This window comes from Vicugna pacos, chromosome 20 (assembly GCF_048564905.1).
Source record: "Vicugna pacos chromosome 20, VicPac4, whole genome shotgun sequence".
Lineage (NCBI taxonomy): Eukaryota > Metazoa > Chordata > Mammalia > Artiodactyla > Camelidae > Vicugna > Vicugna pacos.
The window spans coordinates 37,122,054-37,144,013 of record NC_133006.1 but is presented as its reverse complement, the minus strand read 5'-3'; the positions used below and the strand labels follow the sequence as shown (position 1 = coordinate 37,144,013).

Here is a 21,960-nt window from a genome sequence, read left to right as displayed (position 1 = left end):
CTGTTGCTTCAAAAACTGATTAAATGTGGGGTCCCTTCAAAGAGGGGACACTGCGGCACTCTACACGTTACTGGAGTTACAACTTTGAAGGAGGATACACTGTCCTAAGCGAGCCACACTGTAACTTCCCAAACTGAGCAGCGAGAGCACCTCTCTAGAAGTAGCCCTGGACAACGAAGTTTACGACACAGCTAGTTAGAACCAAGTGCGTTTCTGATGGCGTCTCACTCTGCATCTTGCGTGATGTCCTCAAACAAATGTGCTCATAAAGATGCGTTCAACCAATATTACATTTCAGTTTTACCACCAAATCAACAAGATTAATACATTCTTTCTTCTCCCTCACAAACAGAGCGTTATCCACTACACCAGACATGATACTGTGTATGACGGCTGACCTGTTGTCTCTGATAGGCAGTCACTTAGCATGAGATCACTGAGGAAGGAAAGACGATTACCTCTGTTTGCTTTGGTGTGACTTTACAAGAAGTTACTAAATCACTCTTAGAAACAGGCATTATCTATGAGCTTTATAACCAATTGCAACTGAGTTTGAAGACCTTGGCATTGACCAAACAAAAAAGACCATTGTTCATTTTCACAGAGGTGTTACAGTTTGCTCATTCCTCTGGCATGGGTGACTTGACTGGGAGGAGAAACTTTTCATTCTTAAAGTGAAGTCATAGAGCCCTTGAAATGCTCAAGGACCTTCAATTTTGTGTAAGATTTAAATTTTACCTTGACTCTTGAGGGTAGAGATTTTAGGTGAAAGTTCACTTCTCTGCATAGCCCCAAAAGCCATGTACTGAAGGAAAAAATCATTTAAATTAGGACTATCTTTACATAGAAATGCACAATTCTGGAACGTGGTCATATTTTATTGAGTTTATAAGTGAAGAAACTGGAGATATCCTCTGCCCTGTCAAACTCTGATTCTCCCCAGTATTTTTTGGGGTGTATATATATATGGCTGTGTGTGTGTGTAAGAAGGGAACAAAGGAAAGTGAGGTGAAATCAGGCTTTATCTTCTCTGGGAGCTTTCACTTCCTCTTAATCTATTTTTACTCGTTGGTGGACAGATCACACTGCTGATATATAGCAGTTAGTTGACTGGTATCTTGAGTGTTGCTCTGGGCAACCAGATTTCACAGTGCCTCACATCCCAATGAGGGAAGCCCTCCGTTCCCCAACCAGTGGCTTTGGGTGTGTGCGTGTGTGTAACTTATGATGACTCAGCGTCTACATCTACGAAGGTACAAAGATTGAAGCTTAAGCTGTTTATGGTTCTTATATTACCTTTCAAGGACAGGGCCCGGAAGCCTGGCTAAAATCTGTGAATCATTTCCTGCCAATATTTGGCTATGTCTCACTTTGGAAGGTAGGAAACGGTCTTGAAAGATGACGTCATGGGGTCTGTATAAATCTCAATATTACTTGAGTTTTCCGAGAGCTACCCCCGAAGCAGTACTTCCCCCTGTCTAGTCCATCATACACATTAGAGCGGTGGGCCTTTACATTTTAATAAGCCCATGAGCTCTCTTGAGATGAAGCGAAATGTACAACAGATTTTGGGACCAGAGTGGAGAGAGAAGCTGCTGGGGTGCAGAGCAAGCTTCTAGAGAAGATGAACTAAAAATAAACTCAAAATGGCTTAAAGATTTAAGTATAAGACAAGACACTATAAACCTCGTAGAAGAAAACATAGGCAAAACATTATCTGGCATAAATCTTGGCAATGTTCTCCTAGGGCAGTCTACCCAGGCGAAAGCAAAGATAAACAAATGGGGCCAAATTAAACTTAGAAGCTTTTGCACAGCAAAGGAAACCATAAGCGAAACCAAAGGACAACCTATGGGATGGGAGAAAATATTTGCAAAAGATGAGACTGACAAGGGTTTCATCTCCAGAATATATAAACAGCTCATACAACGTAATAATAAAAAAACAAACAATCCAATCCAAAAATGGGCAGAAGACCTAAACAAGCAATTTTCCAATGAAGACATATAAATGGCCAATAGGCACATGAAAAAATGCTCAGTATCACTAATCATCAATCAGAAAAATGCAAATCAAAACTACCAAGAGGTGTCACCTCACACCTGTCAGAATGGCCAGTATTAAAAAGTCCAGAAACAATAAATGCTAGAGAGGGTATGGAAAACAGTCTGGAGATTCCTCAAAAGACGAAAAATAGACTTACCATAGGGTCCAGCAATCCCACTCCTGGGCATATATCCAGAGGGAACCTTATTGAAAAAAGATATATGCACCCCAATCTTCACAGCAGCACTATTTACAATAGCCAAGACATGGGTACAACCTAAATGTCCATCAGCTGATGACTGGATAAAGAAGTTGTGGTATATTTCTACAATGGAATACTACTCAACCATAAAAAATAATGCCACTTGCAGCAACATGGATGGGCCTGGAGAATGTCATTCTAAGAGAAGTAGGCCAGAAAGAGAAAGAAAATACCATACGATGTCACTTATATGTGAAATCTTAAAAAAAAAAAAAAAGACAAACTTATTTACAAAACAGAAACAGACTCATAGACATAGAAAACAAACTTATGGTTACCTGGGGGGAAGAGGGTGGGAAGGGATAAATTGGGAGTTTGAGATTTGTAGATACTAATATATATATAATAGATAAAACAAGTTCATACTGTATAGCACAGGGAACTACATTCAATATCTTGTAGTAACTTATGGTGAAAAAGAATATGAAAATGAATATATGTATGTTCATGTATGACTGAAGCATTATTCTATACACCAGCAATTGATATATTATAAACTGACTATACTTCAATTAATACATATATATATATAAATTAATTTAAAGAGGAGATGAACTTTGAAATGGGTTTTAAAGTATGAATAGGAGTTCAAGGTAAACTAGAGGAGGAAAGGCAGTAGATAAATAATAGCATAGGCAAAGGAAGCTCTGCTTCTCAGTAGAAAAAGTGTGGTTCTCCTTTTTAGGTGACTATCAAGTGTTAACTGATCTTGTCTAAAGTTGGCAAAATGCATGGAAGTTAGGCCCTCAGAAAAGCTGAACTTGACATCAGTCATGCTTTGGATGCTCATTTGTCATGAACAGACAGTTATGACTACAGAAAACAGATGGTGACATTCTCCAAGACCCTTCTAGGGGAAAATGACCGTGTATAACCTGACATATGTCATAACAGACTGATGCACTGGACACGGGATTTGAATTGTGTGTGGCGGTGGATGGGTGATAAGATCAGAACCACTTTTCAGCTTATTTAAAGGTCAGCTCAAATTAAATGCTTTGCTTCTTGCTGCTGCCTGTGCACTCACTCTTTGGCTGTTATCTGTATAATGATGGTTTGCTGCGAGCTTGGCCTGCAGCAGTAGAGACAGCCGTGTCCCCTGCCTGCCTTAATGGAGTTTATAAGTTAGCCCAGAACTGATCTTCAGAAGGATGCAAAGCAAATCTATTCTACCAGTTAGAATATAAGTGATGTTTACAAAGAATAATCAGTGAGACACAGATAATTCCTTGTGAAGATCAGGGATGAAATGGATGAACTCGGGTAGCAGTTTTACTGATCTCTGAAGGAGAGAAACGAAACTCTCTCAAACCTCTGTGGACCTTAAGCTTTTGAAGTTTGGGTCTAAGTGGTTCCCTCCAAACCATAGTCCCATATTAAGTACAATTTTTGCCTTTAAAAATCGAGGACACATTAAAAAAAATACAATTCAGCTTTTCAAATTATTAGACTATGAGTAACTCATTTAATTTAGAATTGCCTGTGAGTTCTTGGCAATCATAGGGCAGATTTAGAAGTCTTTGAAAAGTGAGAAAAATCTAACCTACAGATTGTTTTCAAATGTAATGAAATAATTATGACATCTACATGTAACAGTTAATGAGGTTGACACTGTGTTGTTTCCTACCCATTTGTCTAAACGTTTATTAATTTCTGTTTTGCAGTTTTTGTGTTTCGTATTTCAGAGCCAAAATTTTTTATTCAGTGCTCCAACATTCTCGTAGACCCCGGGCATTCTGCCCACAGTGCCTAATGGATAAAACGGCCCTACACACAAAACCCAGAGTGAAAACAAAAAAACAATGAAATTAAGCCAAAGTGTCATGTATATGGTTTCCAGATAACTTTGAGAGTTCTTTCCACCCTGTGCAAAATTTCTGTAGAACCAAAGAGAGAGCCACAGACTCAAAGAGAGTATCATACGTGCCAGCAATAAGGTATTTGCATATTTGGTGCAGAGTCTGAAACACAAACATGGCTGATCAGTTCAAAATAAACTCTGAGAAAGGAAAGAAAAACACAAGGCGAGAGGCACTAAGTTTTTTTTAAACCCCTGCACTGTGAAACTCCGTGCCAGGTCCTTTCTACATAGTGTTTCATTTAATTCTCACAGCAACCCTAGGAGGTAGTTATGATTAGTCCCATTTTACAGACAAAGAAACCAAAGCCTAAAGAAGTTCAGTAACTTGACAAGGATTTACAGCTACAGAGAAACAGAACGAGGAACCGGCCTCACCCCAGAGCCTGGGCTCTTGTCGCAGTACAGACAAGTCTTCTTGTTTTGTGAAAGGGTGGGGGTTATATGACTTTCTTTCTTTCTCTAACCACTGATTTAATAAGTGATGAATGTCACTGTATGTGGATGGGAGGCAAGAGGGTGGGTAGGGGCTGGAATTTCCCAGAGAGCAAAGTGATACAAGGCAGAATTCGCTGTCTGTTTTTTTCCCCTAAGTGATTCATTAGTAGGAAAAAAAAAAAAAACTGTGGTGGATAAAACTTCTGAAGCCCACAGTCTGCAGCGACATCAAGGGAATCTTTAACTGTGGAAAGTCCCGAGTCACCATCAGATTGGAACACGTCCATCCCCCATCGTGGCCCCGTCACAGTGCTTCTCAAAGTGCAGTCCTGGACCACCTCCTCCAGAACTAGCCAAGGAGCTACTGAAATGCAGATTCCCACGGGCTGGGATTCGAGTCTGGGGGAGGCCTGGGCACCTGCATTTTAACACCTTCCCTACCTCTCTGGTAGGGTAAATTTTCCTAAAATTTAAAAACCATACCTTAGTGGTTCAGCACTAGATTCCACTGCCTCCTCTTTCTCTCCTTCCATTGCTTTTAAGGACTGTAGCTAAAACCACCAGGAACGCCTGCTGCTGGGTTTATCACCATTTTACAGAGAGGAAATTCAAAGAGAAAAATGGGAACAGGGCTACATAGCAAGTCAGCAAAACTACTACAAGGAAAACAAAAAAAAAAACCCCAAACCTGCCTCATCCCCCTTGTACGGGGATTAACTCCTGGGACCTTGGGTTAAGTCATCAGTACGATTCTCACGCACTGAGAAGGTCTGGAGTCAGGAGTCAGGAACCTCACCGAGGGCATGTTCTAGATAGAAGTTTTTAAAGCAGTTTCTGTTATCAAGAAGGTAAAAATCACCCGTTAGCAGCCAAGCCATCTCCACTACGAAGAAAGGATGGAAGGAAGGAAGGAGGGAAGAAGGGAGGAGAAAGGGAAGAGAAGGGCAAAAGCACTCCCACGGGGGTGTGAGCCAGTGATCCAGTCGACAGGATGGAAGTGGCAGCGAGAGAACCAGTGTCACTAAGGTGACTTTCAAGGTGAGGTCAGGTGTCCCGGGGAGCGTTTGGCGTTTGGCAGGGAAGAGCTAGGACCATTCCTCCTGCCCTCCGCATCCTCACCACGTAGCCACCTCAGATCCCGACGGCTCGAAGCTCCGCACTCCGGGCTGTCTGCTCCTGAGCTCTGGTTAAGTCTCCCCTACGTCTGCGCATCCCCTGAAGGGCTGGCAGACGTCCTTTCCGGAATTTGTCTTCCTTCTATAGGAATCACCTACCTTTTACTAAACATGAAACATTCCACTGATTTTAGAAGTAAAAATAAACAATCAAAACACTGAGTTCAAATGCCCGAGGGTAACCCCAGCACCTCAACCTCCATCCAGGGGACGGCGTGTCAAAGTCTCCCCTGTCTGAGTGGATGGAGGCTGGGAGCGAACCCGCTGTACAGTTACAGCAAACAAAATGGGAAGACGGCTGAAGTTTTAGACTTTTCAGACTTGGAACTAAAAAGGTTGAGTCTAAAAAGGAAAACACGTCACCTTCCTGCCAAAATAAACCGTGATGAAAGCTTCGACCCCACCACCTCTCAGCCAGGCACTTCCTGTACCGGCCTCCCCCGTCTGCCTGCCTCACACTGGCTTCTGCGAGGCAGGGCTATTTTTAAGGTGCAAACAATCAGGACTAAGGATGAGAGAGGTTATTTATTTATAGTTACACCTTTCAACTGTTCCTTTTTCCCCCTCTGGGGATAGAGGCCTGATCTGGCTTTCCCTTTGAATCTCAAACCCCTGGGCTAAGCGCGACTTCTGTGGTCTCCACACAGGGATCCCTGTCCCGGGTGAAACGAGCAGAACTGTTCCCTTCTTGCGGAATTCCTCCTAACGGACGTACGTGCGGCTTGTGTGGCACCGGTGCGCCTGGGCGGAGCTTTGTAAAACGTACATTTTGTATGAAAGGTGATTTGAAAATACATCTGTGGCTCTGTTATTTAAGGAATCCAACAGTAAATCTCACCCCACCCCAACCCCCGCATTTTCCTCCCCAACAGAGGATTCCATTATCATGCAGGTCGATATTCCATAATTTCCAAGGGTCTGTAAATTCCGACTCTGTATTAGGTTTTCTCAAGGCAGGGCCCATGTCTACAGCATCTTCTAAGAGTCAACAAGATCTTTCTGATGTCTAACTGCATCTTTCCTCTTTTAATTCAGGGATCTTTTCTTGCTGTTAAATTGGTCCCTTCTTAATACCAAACCTCACAGGACCCATTGGAGCCCCTTGGAATTTGCCAGCAAATGGAAGAGAAAAGCTCTCCCTTGCCAGGCTCCCACTGGCATCGGCTTCGTGTTGGCTGTTACCCTCCCCGAGTCCACTGACGTTATATTCCTCACAGCGCGTTGCCCCACCTGACGTTCAGCGTTTGCTTGGATGCCCTACTCTGGTGTAAGCATCACGGAGGTTACATCCACTCTTTCATCCATCACTGCATCACCAGCATCACAAACATGCGAGATGGTTCAAATGCGTTCGCTTTTCTGTTTATCTCAAATTGTGACGATATTTGGAATAGATTGCTGAAAAGGCCCTTCCCCACTTTTTTTTTTTAATATAACATGATGCCTTCCTAAATACCCTAGTTTCACTATTTTCACCCACCACCTCAGGCATCATTATAGGAATTGCCTGAAGGACAAGAGGATGGCTCCTGTCTAAATTCACTGGTCTGTGTGTTTTCAGTGAGTCCCCTTGAAGCTCATAACCCCTACAGAATCAGCTAGTTGACATGACCCCCTCCCAGCTTCCTTGCTGCCTCTACTTCTGGTGGGTTCTTTGTGCAGCCAGGCCAGTGGGACAGGACTTAGCTTTTGGCTTTTGACAAAAGTGAGAGTCCTTGCTGGCATCACTGAACTCATGCTGCAAAATTTGGTGCCTTGTACCACTCCAGGGAGAAAGAGAAAAGACTGGAAACTATTTGAGTACAGAACCTAGGTCTAAAAGCAGAGCAATCAGAAAGATGGAGAGAAACAACCTGACGATGCAGCGTGACCCGGAACGACTCAGGAACCTTTTACGGCTGTCAATCAACAGGACTTGGCACGTGGTGGGAGTTCAAGAAAGTCTTGTTGATCAATGAATGAAGAAGCAATGCAAAAATAATGTCCAAGCTAGGGTACTTAGGTATACTTACTTCTTGCAAGACATACTTACTTCTTGGAAGCTTCTTATTTTCTTATTTTAGGAACACACACACACACACACACACACACACACACACACCGAGTGCAGTGGAAAAAATAAGCAGGAACAAAAATCCAGTCCATTATTCACTCACCTTTTTACTTAAGTGGGGACCATTAGCCCCTCCAATGCCTCTCTGCACTGATGGTGGTACTTGATACACATCTTGTTCCTGGGTACCATGGCCAGTGGGTACTTGGTAAATTCCCTGATTTTGGTAGGAAGGTGGCACTTGGTAGATGGTGTCTCGAGGGCCACCCTGTGGGTTTGGCACTTGATAGAGCTTCTGTGGGCCAAAGGCCTGGGGCATCAGTCCAGAAGTCGGCTGGTCCTGACTGGAGGAGGTCTCCTGCACAGGGCCAATCAGAAGCTTCACCCGGTTGCCGGGGACAATGCCTTGCCGACCGTGTAAGGAGCAGAGCCACCATCCTTCCAGCCCTCCTGTGTTCTGCTCTATGACAGTCAGGATGTCTCCCTTGCGAAAGGCCAGCTCCTCAGCACACTCTGGGACGTTGTCGTATAAGGCTCTTGCCATAAGATTCTAGGAAGGAAAGAACAGAGGGAAATCTTGTTAGCGTCTCAGCTCAGTCCCTCTAACACCTAAAGCCCACGTGCTTACGGGAGGCACACTTCCTGGAAAGAAGAGAAGAATCTGGACAATAGCCTGTAAGGAGAAGAGCAGATGGTGCAGACGCAAGGCAGATCCATACATCCGGCGTCTGCCACCAATGACATCAGACTGCCTCCTCGGAAAAGCTCCGAACACCACAAGGGTCCTTCCCTCCAGCCACAGACGCTGTGCCAAGGAATTCTGCGTAGCACTGGTAAGGAGTCAGAGAGCGTGCTACTTCCTTTCTTAAACCTAGTGGAAGGAATAAAATACCCGTAGGTATTCAAATGTGCTACAAGAGACAGTTCCCTCTCTCTCTCCTTCCCCCACCCCCCCATATTGGAGGAAGAAAGAGTCAAAGAAAATGCCGGGAATAAACAGCACAAATGGCATTGATATTCTGTGTTAAAATGGAAACAGAAGTGCAATGATCTGTGCCTTGGCAGGCCTTAAGGATTCTTACTCTCAGTTGATCAAGAGGTCCTTGGATACAGGGAGAATCGACAAGCAAGTGTTCTCCCCATGGTCTTCGAGGATGGAGGGCAGCATGACAGTAGTCTCCATCTCCAGATCTGAGGGCGGGGCACTTCAGAGAAGTAACCCCACGTGGGCAGATGCCATCTCTCCCTCTCTGTTTTTTTTTATTCCTACCTTTCCTGAGGGCCCCCCTCACCCCGCCACTTCATTTCCTACTTCTTGAATTTCGCCATTCACATCAGAAAGGCTCTGCCTTCCCCTTTCATGGGCCCCAAACACTTTCTCTCTTTGTGTGAAGGCCTGTCTGGCACATCCAGTACTTAGCAGGCAGCCAAAGTAGGCATTCAGCAGAGAGCGGGCAGGCAGTACGTGCTGACATTCTTGGAAGCCTTTCAAAGGCTCTGAAGATTTCATTTCTTGGCGTTAGGAATGTTCCACGGCACCATAGCAGCCGTCACCCCATGCCTGCTCCTTCCCGGCACACACAGGAGTCGGGGAACGTTGTAAAGTCATCACGAGCTGTTGGAAAACTCAGAGCGATCTCTTGAGTGCTCCAGTACAGTGCTGGGGTGCACTCGATGTCCCTGAGGTGACGGTTCCCGGGGGAGAGGGCTGCCTGCTGGACGGGGCATGCTGTTGCGACTGCTCACTCGTGGAATTTGGGGCTGCTGTTGTTTGGACTTCTGCCCCCTGTTTTCTTCTCTAAAAATATGGATTTGATCTTTCAGTCTAGTGCTTTTCATCCCTTTGTCACCGACATACATTAATCATCTCCCCCTTACTGTGCCCCAATATCCGCAGGTCCTGCCCTGGCACTGGTTCTCTCTGTGCGGTGGCTGTGTTGTGTGGTCAGTGGCTGGGGAGGGTCCTCCTTTCACTCTGCTAACCACACTCCTCTTAGTCAGTGCAGCTCCTTAACATGAGGCAAGGAGCTAAAGCCCTAGAAGCCTGGGGAAACTCTTTAAGAATAAGGTTGAAGCCCTTGCTCTTGACAGTTTCCTGATCTAGGAAGTCTGTGACGTAGGCAGGTGAGCAGTGAGGCAAGCTAAGGGGAAACTGATGGGTGTGTGTTTCAGGTGAAGGTTTTTGCTCAGTATTTCTATTCCAAGAAGCTCTGGGTTCCTTCTAACAATTAAAAGTTCACATACATAAAGATAAAGCCATGCAACATTGTATCCTGGCTTGAGGAACCACATTAAGGATATTTTGGAATCCTAAAATCTCTTATGTTTCTCTTCTTCCATCTTTTGGGTGTTGTGTTATTGAAAGAAAAGTCACAGTTAAAGAAGACAAGATTCTGGTCCTTGTAGCTAAGTGATCTGAAGGAAGTTACTCCCGCTCAGATGATGGAGCGGGAAGAGAGCGGACCACCCCGGTCTCTGCCCCTTTCTCTGGGGCCCATTCAACAACTGGGGATGGCTGGTGAGGAAGCCCCAGGACACAGTCAGAACTGGGAGGGTAGGGGCCAGTTCTGTGGGAGCTGGCGGCAGAGAGCTGTGCAGTTACGTTGGCTACAGAGAAGGGAAAGAAGAGAAACAGAAGCAGCAGAAGGGCTAAGGACTTCAGGCCTCCTCAGCGTTATTAAGGTTGAGGCATCCGGAGCTGGGTCATGGCCATGGAGCTCCGTGGAACGCTGAAATCCAGCCCTGAGCCACACTCGACTCAGGGCAGACAGAAATCCCTGTGTGACAGTTGTTCTGGACGGCCTTGTCTCCTGTCCAGTGCCCTTCCCACCTCCTGTCAGCAGCACGCTGACGTTTCTAGACAGGCCTCAGGAGCTGCTTCTCTGGGAAAACCTGGAGACCCTCTTGTGCAGGCGCCACAGAGGGGCGTCTCCTGACTGGCTGTCCACCATTTCCCAGAGGTCCTCCCCGCTGCCCCCAGAGACTGGGATGAATGGATAGATAGATGGATGGATTGATTTTTCTCTCTGTTCCTTTTTTTTTTTCCTTTTTTAAAAAAAGTTTTTCTTTTTTATTGACATGTAGTTGATTCACAATGTTAATTTCAGGTGTACAGCACAGTGACTCAGTTGTGCGTGTACATACATACGTATATATATTTTTAGATTCTTTTCCATTATAGCTTATTACAAGGAAATGAATATAGTTCCCTGTGCTATACAGTAGGTCCTTGTTGTCTATTTTATATATAGTAATGTGTGGCGATGGGGATTTAGAAAGAGAGCTTGGCACGGTTGCTAGTGGAGGCACCCAGTGCCAGCCCGACCCCTCACACTGATAGTTATTCTCGGCCCCGGCTGAACGGGAATAAGTTATTTCGTATCCGTGCTGGCTACGGGGAGCCAGTGTCCACACCCAGCCTCTCTCCCGCACAGAAGCTTATGGTCCAGAGACCTTCAGAAAACACCTGGACCCGACCTCCCTGTTTCACAGAGGAGGAAACAGGTCTGGGGGGCCAGTTTATCATCTGCACAAGGCCACACTGTTGGAATCAGAAATGGGGCTGAACCATGGCCTCCTGGCTCAGTTTCTCCTTCCAGAACTCTAAGCCACCTTAGCTCTCCTGCACAGTGTCTCCTAATTGGGCTCGATTCCATTTTCCAGTTAAGCTCTGAAGAGGACAAGTATTTCTGTCATGTCTATGGATAAAATAGGTTCTTGGGGTTTGGGGTCCTGTCTGTGGGACCTGGGCTGATTACTTCTCCCCTTTGCACCTTAGCGTCCTCATCTGTAAAATGAGAATCAGGATAACGTATACCTGCCTCACAGGTCTGCAGTGAGGATTCAGAGAGTTAATTCAAGTCAAGGACTTTAACACTGCCGGAGGCTTCGGGAGACGATATAATTTTGTATTTAATGTGTTGATGGCACTTTCGCCTTAAGCTTCCTACCAGTTTACCTCCTTGGTTCTCGGTCAGGGGTCGGTCCTGTTCTAATGATGCTATTATGTATCTTTATACACATCTGATATTTCTCTTGCTCACAATTGTATTTCAGGAGAACTATATCTTGAAGCAATATTTCTCTGAATTACTAATGAGTTCTGGTCATTGCAACCTCTTGTCAAGTATTTGCCTACAAACAGCAATAGTGCAATTATTGGTTGCACTCTAAAGATCTTCTGTGACAAAATAATAATAATTAATAATATTACTGGACAAATTATGGATGAATCTCATTAGAGTCCAGCAGAATACAGTCCATCAAAAGTAGGGAGGAACACGGGTAAGGCGCTTGGCTTTTGAAACTACCTGGTGTGTTGGGGCAAAAGTTCAGTTAGAAGCTAACAGCAAAGTTAACTTCAGCCAGAACACAAACCATCTATCTCATTTAAAAGCGCACAAGCAATCATAAACAGTCAGATCAAGAGTGAGTTTCTCTGGCCAGGAGAAGGTGGAAGGACCCTCCCCTTCATGTAGAGTTGTGACTCCTTAAGGCCACAAAGGCATAAGGTGATTATCTGAACATCTTAGAAAAGCCCAGGAGAGGCAGTTTGTCTGTTCAAGGCCTCCTCTTTCTCCCACCTTCCCTGGGATATTTATCTCCAGGGCAGGAAAGGTCAACACAGAAACACATCAAGGAGAGATAAGACAGCTCTGTAATTCTATGTTCAGTTGGAGGGTCAGCCCCCGGAGGCTGGCAGTTACAAATGCAGCCAGAGCTCGGCAAAGCACCAGAACAGTCGGGGCACAGAACCTGAAAGCCAGAGAAGCTTCAGACAATTATAGCCCAACTCTTTCATGTTGCAAATGAGAACAATGAGGCCCAGGAAGTTAATGATTTGCCAAGTCACCTGGCAAGAAGGTCCCAGAGCTAAGAATCCGGGCCTCCTGCCTCCGGCTCCAGGATTAGGACAGATGCACGTGTTACCAACGCTGTGCCTCTAACTGGGACTGGAAATCTGCATTGAGAGCCAGCAGTCCTACATGAGGAACCTAACTGTACCAGCCTCGAGCACCGGTCCCCGCCCGGTCTTCCTTGACGCCGTCTTCTGGTTCCCACGATGACACTTCCTGCTTCTCCCTCTGGTTCTCATGGCCTCTCATCGTCCTTCTCCTTCACAGACTGATGTCCCCCCATCTCTTCAGTAATCATGCTCCCAAGGGATCTCTCCTTTGCACCTTTCCCTTCTCTGTGAGCTCACTCCCTGCAGGAAGTCTCATCTAGGCCGATGGCACCTGAACACGCAGGTAACACTGAGCTCCACAGCCCCAGCCTAGCTGTTTCTTCTGCGCACCGGTCCCTTATTTCCGATTGTGTAATGGGTATCTTCACCTTTAACTCGACAAGAGCAAAAACCCCTTTCTCCTGCTCTCAGTTAATGGCATGCACACAGCTGCCTGAGATCGGAGCCTCGGCGGTTTGCTGAGTCACTTCACAACCTGAACCCCAACCAGCTGGGGTCCGTCCTGCTCACCCTCCTCACAGTCACTCCTTGCTCAGTCCCTCAGCAACTTTTCTGGGGGGAAGGTGGGTGGGTATAGCAACTGCTTCCCAACTGGTTTTCCTGCATTCAGCCTCTTCCCACTTTAAAACCCATCTTCCACATAACCAGCGGAGCTATCTCCCCTAAACCGATCTCATTATTTCCCTTTCCAGTTCTCTGTAATAGTATTTCTCACAGTATTATTGTATTATACCACTCAAGACAGTCAACTCCTTACGTTCAGGGAGGCTGTTACTCTTTTGGCATTTCCAGAACTTTACCCCAGTGTCTAAAATAAAATACACACTCATTAAGTGTTTGCTAACTTGAAACAGATCCTGGACTCTGATTTTCTGGTTCTCTACAGAGAGGGTGAAATTGTTTTCTAGAGATGTCACCAGATACTTGGTTAAAATTTTCAGACGGACGCAGGAAGATGAACTAACAGAACAGAAGGGTGCATAGTGTGTCCCATTCATTAAGTCTCACAGCCAGAGAACGCGGGAGATGGCGGGGGGGGGGGGGCAGGAAAGGGCCCGCCCCGCCCTGTGAAAACAGGATGATGACGCAGATGGGGGGCCTGCCTCCAGCGGCTACGCCACTGAGCAAACAGGAGGGCCAGGAGGAGCCGAGCATCCCAGTCGCATTAAACACAGTGGTCTCTGCGAGAGCCTTTTCTCCCTTCGGTGTAGCCGCCTCCATCTGGTGGCAGGTGACTGAGGACCATTCATGCTTTGCCAGAATGTTTGGCTTCTGCTGTTGCGGGTTCCCAAGCTATGCCCGAGGACTGGGAAGAAAATGCTGTACAGTATGACAGCAAGCACAGAGAGCCCCAGGTCACATGGTCGCCCCACTCTTCCTTGCCCCCCCCACTGTTATCAAAATGTCAAGAAAGCTTATTAGGCCGGCTGCCAGGGAAACTATCTGCTATTCCAAATACGGAGAGGTGTGACTTATAATTTCCATGACGATTCATGCTGTTCTTTGAAGAGAAATGAGACACAATGGCTGCTGTCTCCCTCCCTCCCCACCCCACCCCCCGGACTGATAGTATCATCAGTGGCCCTACTTCCTCTCATTATTTGACTTCATTCTATATTTATCATGCAGAGCTCCCGCCAAGGCCTCAGGGCTGCCACGTTCTCAACAACGTGACCTTCCTGGGCCCAACCCCACAAACTTAGCCCTGGACTCTGGCAGGGACACACACACACACACACAGTTAAGGAGGAAACGGCCATTGTCAAGGAAATCGGTCCTAAAGGAAGTGGCTGAGGAATGAGCATCATCAAGGTCAGTCTCTGGGCACAGTGGAGAAGAGAAGGAAAGGACCCTGTGTTTCTGTGTCTGCCGACAAAGATCAGCTTAGGTCTTTTCCATGGTATCCATCCAAGATATTGGATATAGTATCTTGCAATAAACCACAATGGAAAAGAATAGAAAGAAAGAATATATATATATAAAACTGAATCACTGCTGTACACCTGAAAATAACCAATATCGTTAATCAACTATACTTAATTCAAAAACATCAGCTCAGGTCTGAGGGCCGTCGAAACAGTCTGGCTTCCTCCCACCATCGCCTGTAGGACACAGGGGGATGTAGGATTTCCCCAAAGACGTAAGCAGCCATCGAAGGCACACACAGATATCTACAAGTGTCTGGATTTTGATTCTTGGACTATCTGGTTTACACCTGGGTTCTTTCATCAGATGATCTGGAATGTTGAATTTTTTAAAGAGTTGAATCCTCTGGGGATTGTTAAGTAGCAGACACAAAGCTGTCAGGTCCAGGAGTCAGAAGATACTCGGCAGAGCACATCCAAGGCTTTTCTCAGCGATATCTGTCGCCTGCGACCGCCACACTTTTCATTCTGTGATTGCACTAGCCACCAGAAGGCAGCATGACATCCTGGGAGGCCCCCTAGTCCCTAGTCACACTTCTGACCCTAGCACATGCCACCAGAGAGTCCTCTAGCACCTAGACCACATTTCAGCCAATGATTTTCACTTTCTGGAAGGTTCTTCCAACTCCTATGAGTATCTTGGGCTCTCTCTGAATGTTCGTGGCATTTACTCTGTCTCAGGTCCTCACATCTTTTCAGATTTTCCAGCTTTGTGAAGTTTAGCCCTAGCATTGTCTTTTGAGCATTCCTGAATGGGAGATGCTCCAAGAAATGTGACACTAGACACCCATCTCCCATCATCTTTGACGTGCAGCAGCCTGATGTACATGGGGGGCTGTGCCCTCTGATGGCTGCCCAGAGAGCTCGCAGGTTGGGGACGCTTCCTGTCCCTTTCATATTGGCCTGTTCCTGTGTGACGAGGGATCATTCAGAACCCAGAGTTACTTTGGTGGTTCATATACCAAAGCGATACTACTTCTTCAAAGTTGGTGAGAAGATCTGATGCTCACTGCAAATTTCGATATTTGAATCTCAGAATTTTCCATCTGATCAGATTTGGTAACATTGTATAAACCAGAAGATTTAAAAAGTGATTCTTCAAGTGTTGGGTTCCTGCTTAGAATGAATGCCGTATATTCACCCTTAATTTAAGGTCCATGCAGAACAGAAAAATTCATGCTGGGATTTGATTGCCAAGAAACCAATAAAAGCCTAAAATAAACTGTTTCATACAAGAAAAATGACAAGCGGTTTGTTCGTGGCATGCATGTGTGTACGTGTGTGACTTTACAGCCAACTTCTATTACTTCTTGGCCAGTTATGGAGGATGGATTTGATTGCTGACAGTATTTGTGGAAAACAAATTAGCTTTTCCTCCCAAGTCTGATCATCAGACCTTTAAGACCTTAATTTTCCACTCTTCTGTGGTCTTTTAGATTTTCTTGAGCAGCTCCCGAGGGTCTGAGAGACAGTGAGAGAACAGCCTGGTTTCTGTGGGTATTCAGCATCAGAAGTCACCTGCAGCTTGATCATAATCAACTAGGCTGGAATTTCAGACCAAGAACAGAGGCTAGAGATCGCTGTCAGCCAGTCTTCTTGTTTTACAGACCAGAGGGTCTCCTATTAGATTAGCAGCGGAGCCAGAACTCACAACTGGTTGCCCTCTTAATCTAGGATATTTTTCCCACTGGACTAGGCTAGGTTTCTCGAGAACCTTCTCCATCTTAGGATTTACTACTGTTGCTATTAAGTCTTGGAATTTATAATCACTTGTCCCAGGTTGCCTGGTTTTGCTAGACGTAAGTATAGCGTATTGGCAAAGGATCAAAAACACGGGGCAGGCACAAACACTTTTCAGGGTCTGTCCCTACATAAATCTGAGAGGCGTTACATAGTGATGAAGGCCTGACACCCACTCACCCAAAAGATAGTTTTTACTAACAATAAAACAACCATCTGGATTTCAGCCAACAGTACAGTGTGGCACCAGCTCACATCTATCTGCCTGTCTAGACAACTCCCTGCAACATCCAGGTACTTGGGGGAGTGAAGTGAGAATTGAGTTATAAAGGAGTAGGAGACACTAGTCCACAGATATTACTCTGTTTCCCCAAACTGTATCACTTCTCAATGGTCAAAAATACAGGAGTTGTAGCATCTAATAAAGGATTTGAAAGAAGGGAAAGATCTTCCTATTTTTACATTTCCATGCATCTTGTCTTCCTACACCAAGTTCTGCAGCCCCCAAGGTATGAAGTTATATCCAGACCCACGGATGCCAACATGCACACGAACCAGCCACCCTCGTCCACCTCCCAGTCAGAACCCAGTGCATGTAACGTGGATGCCACCCTTCACTGGAACTCTTTTAGATGACACCTGACCTAGGTTTGGGGCTGGACTGGTATTATCCTACTTAACTTGTAAGGTCCTCAAAGAGTTTTTAAAAAATGGATCCGTACACTTGGCTGCGAGGTTGTGTACCATCAAATGCCGTCAGCACTACAACTGCAGAGTCGTCCCAAGAAACCCTTTAGTTCCGGCAGCTTCTCTGCTCCAAGAGGGAGGAGGGATGGCAGGAGCAAAGGGAAGAGAAGAAAAGCTCAAAATGGAAGTGATGACATTGTTGGGTGGTGAGGTGTACAGTCAGGCTCCCAGTGCACATATGATACACCACTTTCCGAGAATAAAACAGTTTTGTTCAAGGCCCAGTTCTAAACGCACGTTCCGTTATCATGTATGTAATATACCTAACAGGAAGATCAAAGATAAAGCCAAAGGAAGCCTTCAGAGAATTCAGGCGGCACTGGAGATGGTCTGATGGTTCGATAGGCAACCTCGCTTCTTAGTATTTTGTGGTATTCACTCGAGCTGGGGCTGAGCATATAAGAGGAAGCTTGCTTTTGGTTACCACCTGTTACAGTAAGCCCAACCTCAGTGGTGATAAAATTATGACAAGCAGTTCCAGGCTTGCATTTTTGTGCTTCTACGACATAAAAGCAGTGAGGCAATTATTTTTAAGCAGAAGGATGGAGAGGAGATTAGACCCATGATTCTTCAGTGACCTTTGGCAATGTTTAGAGACATTTTTGGTTGTCATGTTGTGCATGTGCATGTGACTGGTAAGCTAGTGGCTAGAGACCAGGGGTGCTGCCAAACAGCCTCCAGTGCACAGGCCCCACAGCAAAGCTTTATCCAGCCCCAACGTCAGCGGTCTGAAGTGCAGAAACCCTGCATGGAAGGCCGGACACTAAACTGCTAACAGAGTCTAATCTCAGCCCTCGCCTTGTAAGACTAAACACGATGAAATCACTGCCTTCTGTGCCTCTGTTTCCCCATCTGCAAAATGAGGATAATGAACATGTTCTGTATAATAAAATCATGGCGTCATGAAATTATATATGCGAGACCCTCTGATTTCTTCAGAAGGGTCTCTATAAAATCAAAGCACAGTTGTGATTACTGCACTATTATAAGCTCATGAAATTGTGTCTGAAGAACTGTACTCCTCCCCCTCGAGGAAAAAAAAATTCCTCTGGGGAAAGAAAACAAACCAGAAATGAGCTCATCATGATGACACCTGCCATACCAACAAAACAGACACAGTACAGAGAAACGAAATTCTTCCCCTCCAGCAGTGAAGTAAGCTGCGTCTGTAATTAAGATCTTAATAAGGGAGGCAGGAGACTTGATGTAGACGCTGCGGGCTGTGAAGTGCAGAGCTGTTTGAGCCAGGTTTCAACAAGAACGACTGAAATCCAAGCCCCCTCCCTGCTTCAGGCTCTCAGGTGTCCTCCGTACAGTCCAGATTTCCCAATGGGCTTTCCTTCATTTCTACAGATGCCTGTTTCTGCGAGGAGAAAGAAAGGGACTACCTTCTTATTTACAAGTGTTATGCTGCAAATATTATTTACAAGCAAACATGCAAAATTTGCCTGAATCCGCTTTAAAAAAGTCTCTTGGATGATCTCCTGATAAAAAGCTGAAAAAAGTCAGAAGAAAGGCTGGCGTTAGGCAGAAGGGACAATGCCTTTGCCAGCTGATTGATCTCTGGAGCAGCTCATGTTGACGGTCTAGAGTGACCATGTGTCCCTCAACTTTCCGAGACAATCCCGTTTCAAATGTCCTTCTTATGGGCAGACCATCTGCCCCATTTTGGGGTCTGTGAAACATGGATATATAACCAAAGAAATGATACATATTTTAAATTAAAAATAAAAGATAGGCCTCCAAGTATCTATCTTGCTACTGTGTCTGCCTTGACTGAATTTGGGATTTGGGAGGAAAAAAAGATGGGTACTGATAAAAGTCTGAGACTGAGTCAGTGGGCATGTTCTCCAGTTGACAACGTGTTCTTTCTAAGGAAACGAGATCCTCTCCAAGGGCAAGGGGCCAGCTTCGCAGTGAACGCTGTTGGGCTCCTCCCCTCTGCCCCCAGTTAAGGGGATGCTCATCACAGCTCCAAGTGAAAAAGCTGGAGAATCACAGAATGTCACGGGTGCTCTATCCCAGAGGAGCACTCGGGGGGGCAGAGGACTTCAGAGTCTTGCTCTGCTGGTGCTGACGTGATGGCCAGGAGCACTGCTGGTCCTCTCACCCATTTCCTGCTCCCTCTGAGTCATGTTACAAACGATTAGTCACAGAAAACAGAAAACAACCACCACCAATTCATCGACAGACCAGAGACACGTCCTGTTGGATAGTAAGACTCTGAACTCCAAGGCGGCCGGACTGTCTAGATAAGTCCACCTTATTGCCTTCCCTGTGTGCTGACTTTGCTTGTTATGGTTACTGGGGGCCGAGGGCTGGAACCCAAGCTCGTTCTGCCAGGAGAGCACAGAGCCTGGGGCAGAGGCGCCGGAGTCAGCCCCACCTCCTGTGGGAGGGAGGTGCTAAATTAAGGGTAACAAACTGACTCCTGCAAGTGAAGTGAGGTTAAGGTTAATTTACACAAGAGGCAGCATAGGGTGTCCCCATAACTAAAAGAAATCAGGAAAAACAGTAATGACACATCATACTGTCTAAATATATATTGCTTTAATTAAATAGAAAGATCTGGTTCAAATCTTAGCGTTATATGCCTTTTGGTGGCTGCAACTTTCTATTGAGTTTCACAAATACTGAAACCCCCACTCCCAACACACACACAGAGCAAAGAAAGGAACTCAACTTAAATTCAAAAGGAGCTGTCAGACATTTTTGTGCAGAGCTTGTACTTTTACATTTTCATGGTTGCACAATCTTTATTTCTGGTAAACATAAACATCGTTCCACATAAGGAACACTTTTGGTAACATCTTACAACTATTGCTTTGACATATTAGAAATATCAGGAAAAATTCTCATCGACAAAGAAATAAGACATCTCCTGAACAATGAACCCAGCCTTTGAATAAGGATCATGAACCACCTACTTAAATACCATTTAGCACAATTAACGGTTGAGGGAGAGGTTCGGGAAAAGGACCAGCTTTTTTTTTTTTAATAAGAATAAATTGGTATTTAGCACTTCCTGATGGGGCCCAGACACATGTATTTGAAAACATTCCACTGGCAATTTTATCATCTCCATGATCAGCTGTCCCCACAACGCGCCACCACCTTGACCATGAAAAATCATTCTCACACCATCACTGCTGACATTTTCTGGAGTGCTTGCTCCAGCCTTCTCAAAACATACTCCTCAATTCATCTAGATTTCATTGTCTACCTTCTGAAAGAATCACTCTTTCCAGTGGAGGGTGGAAAACGTCACCAACAAGGGATTTATCTTAAAAGGAAGATTCCTCTGGAAGACAGCCTTTTGCAGCTAAGCTGTAATGGTCCCCAGGCGTGCGGAGTCCTCATTAACCAGTAAGAATTCTCTCGGGGAGATGACTGGAATGTTCAAAGTAAATAAGATGGAGGAGGGTACTGTTGACGAACTATAAACAGGGTTATTTTGGTGGGGGGGGGGTCCATACTTGTTGCAATCATCCATTGCCTAGGTAACCGGCAGCTATGCTTTGCATTTTAAGTTGGAAATAGAGGATTTCTTCCCAGTGGCCCTGTTTTGTTTATCTTGGCAAAGAGGCTTGGTAATTAAGTCTATATGTTACTGCAGAGTAATTCCATGGTCCCAGGGGGCTGGGATTTCAAACCAATTTGTTTAGGTTTCTTTCTAACCCTAAAATGACCTAAAAATAGATCACCAAGACCTCTGATTTTTCATCTCCGTCACTCTGCCTGCAGTAGGATGACAGTATGGTTTATCCTGAGCCCCATTCACCAACTTCGCACTTCTCCTCTCATTTGCTACATTCATGACTTTCTCTTTTCCTCACACATTTTTTTATTTTTATTTTATTTTATTTTTTTAATTGAAATATAGCCGATTTACAATGTTGTGTCAGTTTCTGGCGCACAGCATCATATTTCAGTCGTACATGAACGTACATATATTCCTTTTCCTTCTAGGTTACTACAAGATATTGAATATGGTGTGCTATGGATAAACAATTCTAGCCAGTGTTTCCTCTGACATTTTTATCTACATAATGCTTCTGTATCTGTCTGAGTATATGTATTATATCTATCTTATAACACATCATATACTAGCTGCCATTTAAAAATGCCTACTGTGTGCTAGGAACTGATGACTTTCATATATTATCTCCTTACAACTGTCTGAGAGACAGGTATTATGACTCGTGTTTTATAAATGAGGAAATGGGGCCTGAAGCAGCTTGCCTAAAATTATACTGTTAGAAAGTAACACAAGTGGGATTTGAAACAAAATCCATACTCTTTCCACTGTGCCACATAGCAAGACTCTTTCAAGAGGTATTTGTGTAAGTACTTTATGAAATCCAACATTCAGTTCAATATTTGTTGAGCACCTACTATGAGCAAGGTCCTGTAATTTCAGGAATGTCAAATCTTATTAACAACAATGAAGATACCAAGTCACTCATATATCAGCAAGTGGGGACGTAGGTGTGCTGGTAAATCCTGTGTCTGGCATCTGCATTTCTACAAGACACGTCCAGCCCCATGGAACAGTCAACAGGACTCAGCCAGCTTAATCTAGTGACTGGGCTTTTGGCACAATCTTGTCACCAAGTCTTGAGTCCGCACTGTCCTTTCAACATCTGTTGGGCATCTACTCACACAAGCAGAGCTGGGCTGACCAGCGCCGTCCACTTCCATACGCAGGGGCCATGGTAATGCCCTACCACGGCAATGGTCTTGTCTAGGC

General features: G+C 45.1%; 1 protein-coding gene across 1 annotated transcript in view; it reads right to left on the bottom strand.

Annotated features, from left to right (window-relative positions):
- The window catches only part of NEDD9 (neural precursor cell expressed, developmentally down-regulated 9), a 47,664-nt gene that overhangs the window by 20,804 nt on the left and 4,900 nt on the right, over positions 1-21,960 (bottom strand). Inside the window, exon 2 of the mRNA XM_006198640.4 lies at positions 7,936-8,382. Coding sequence (XP_006198702.1) covers positions 7,936-8,382 — 447 coding nt within the window. The remainder of the gene's footprint in view (positions 1-7,935; positions 8,383-21,960) is intronic.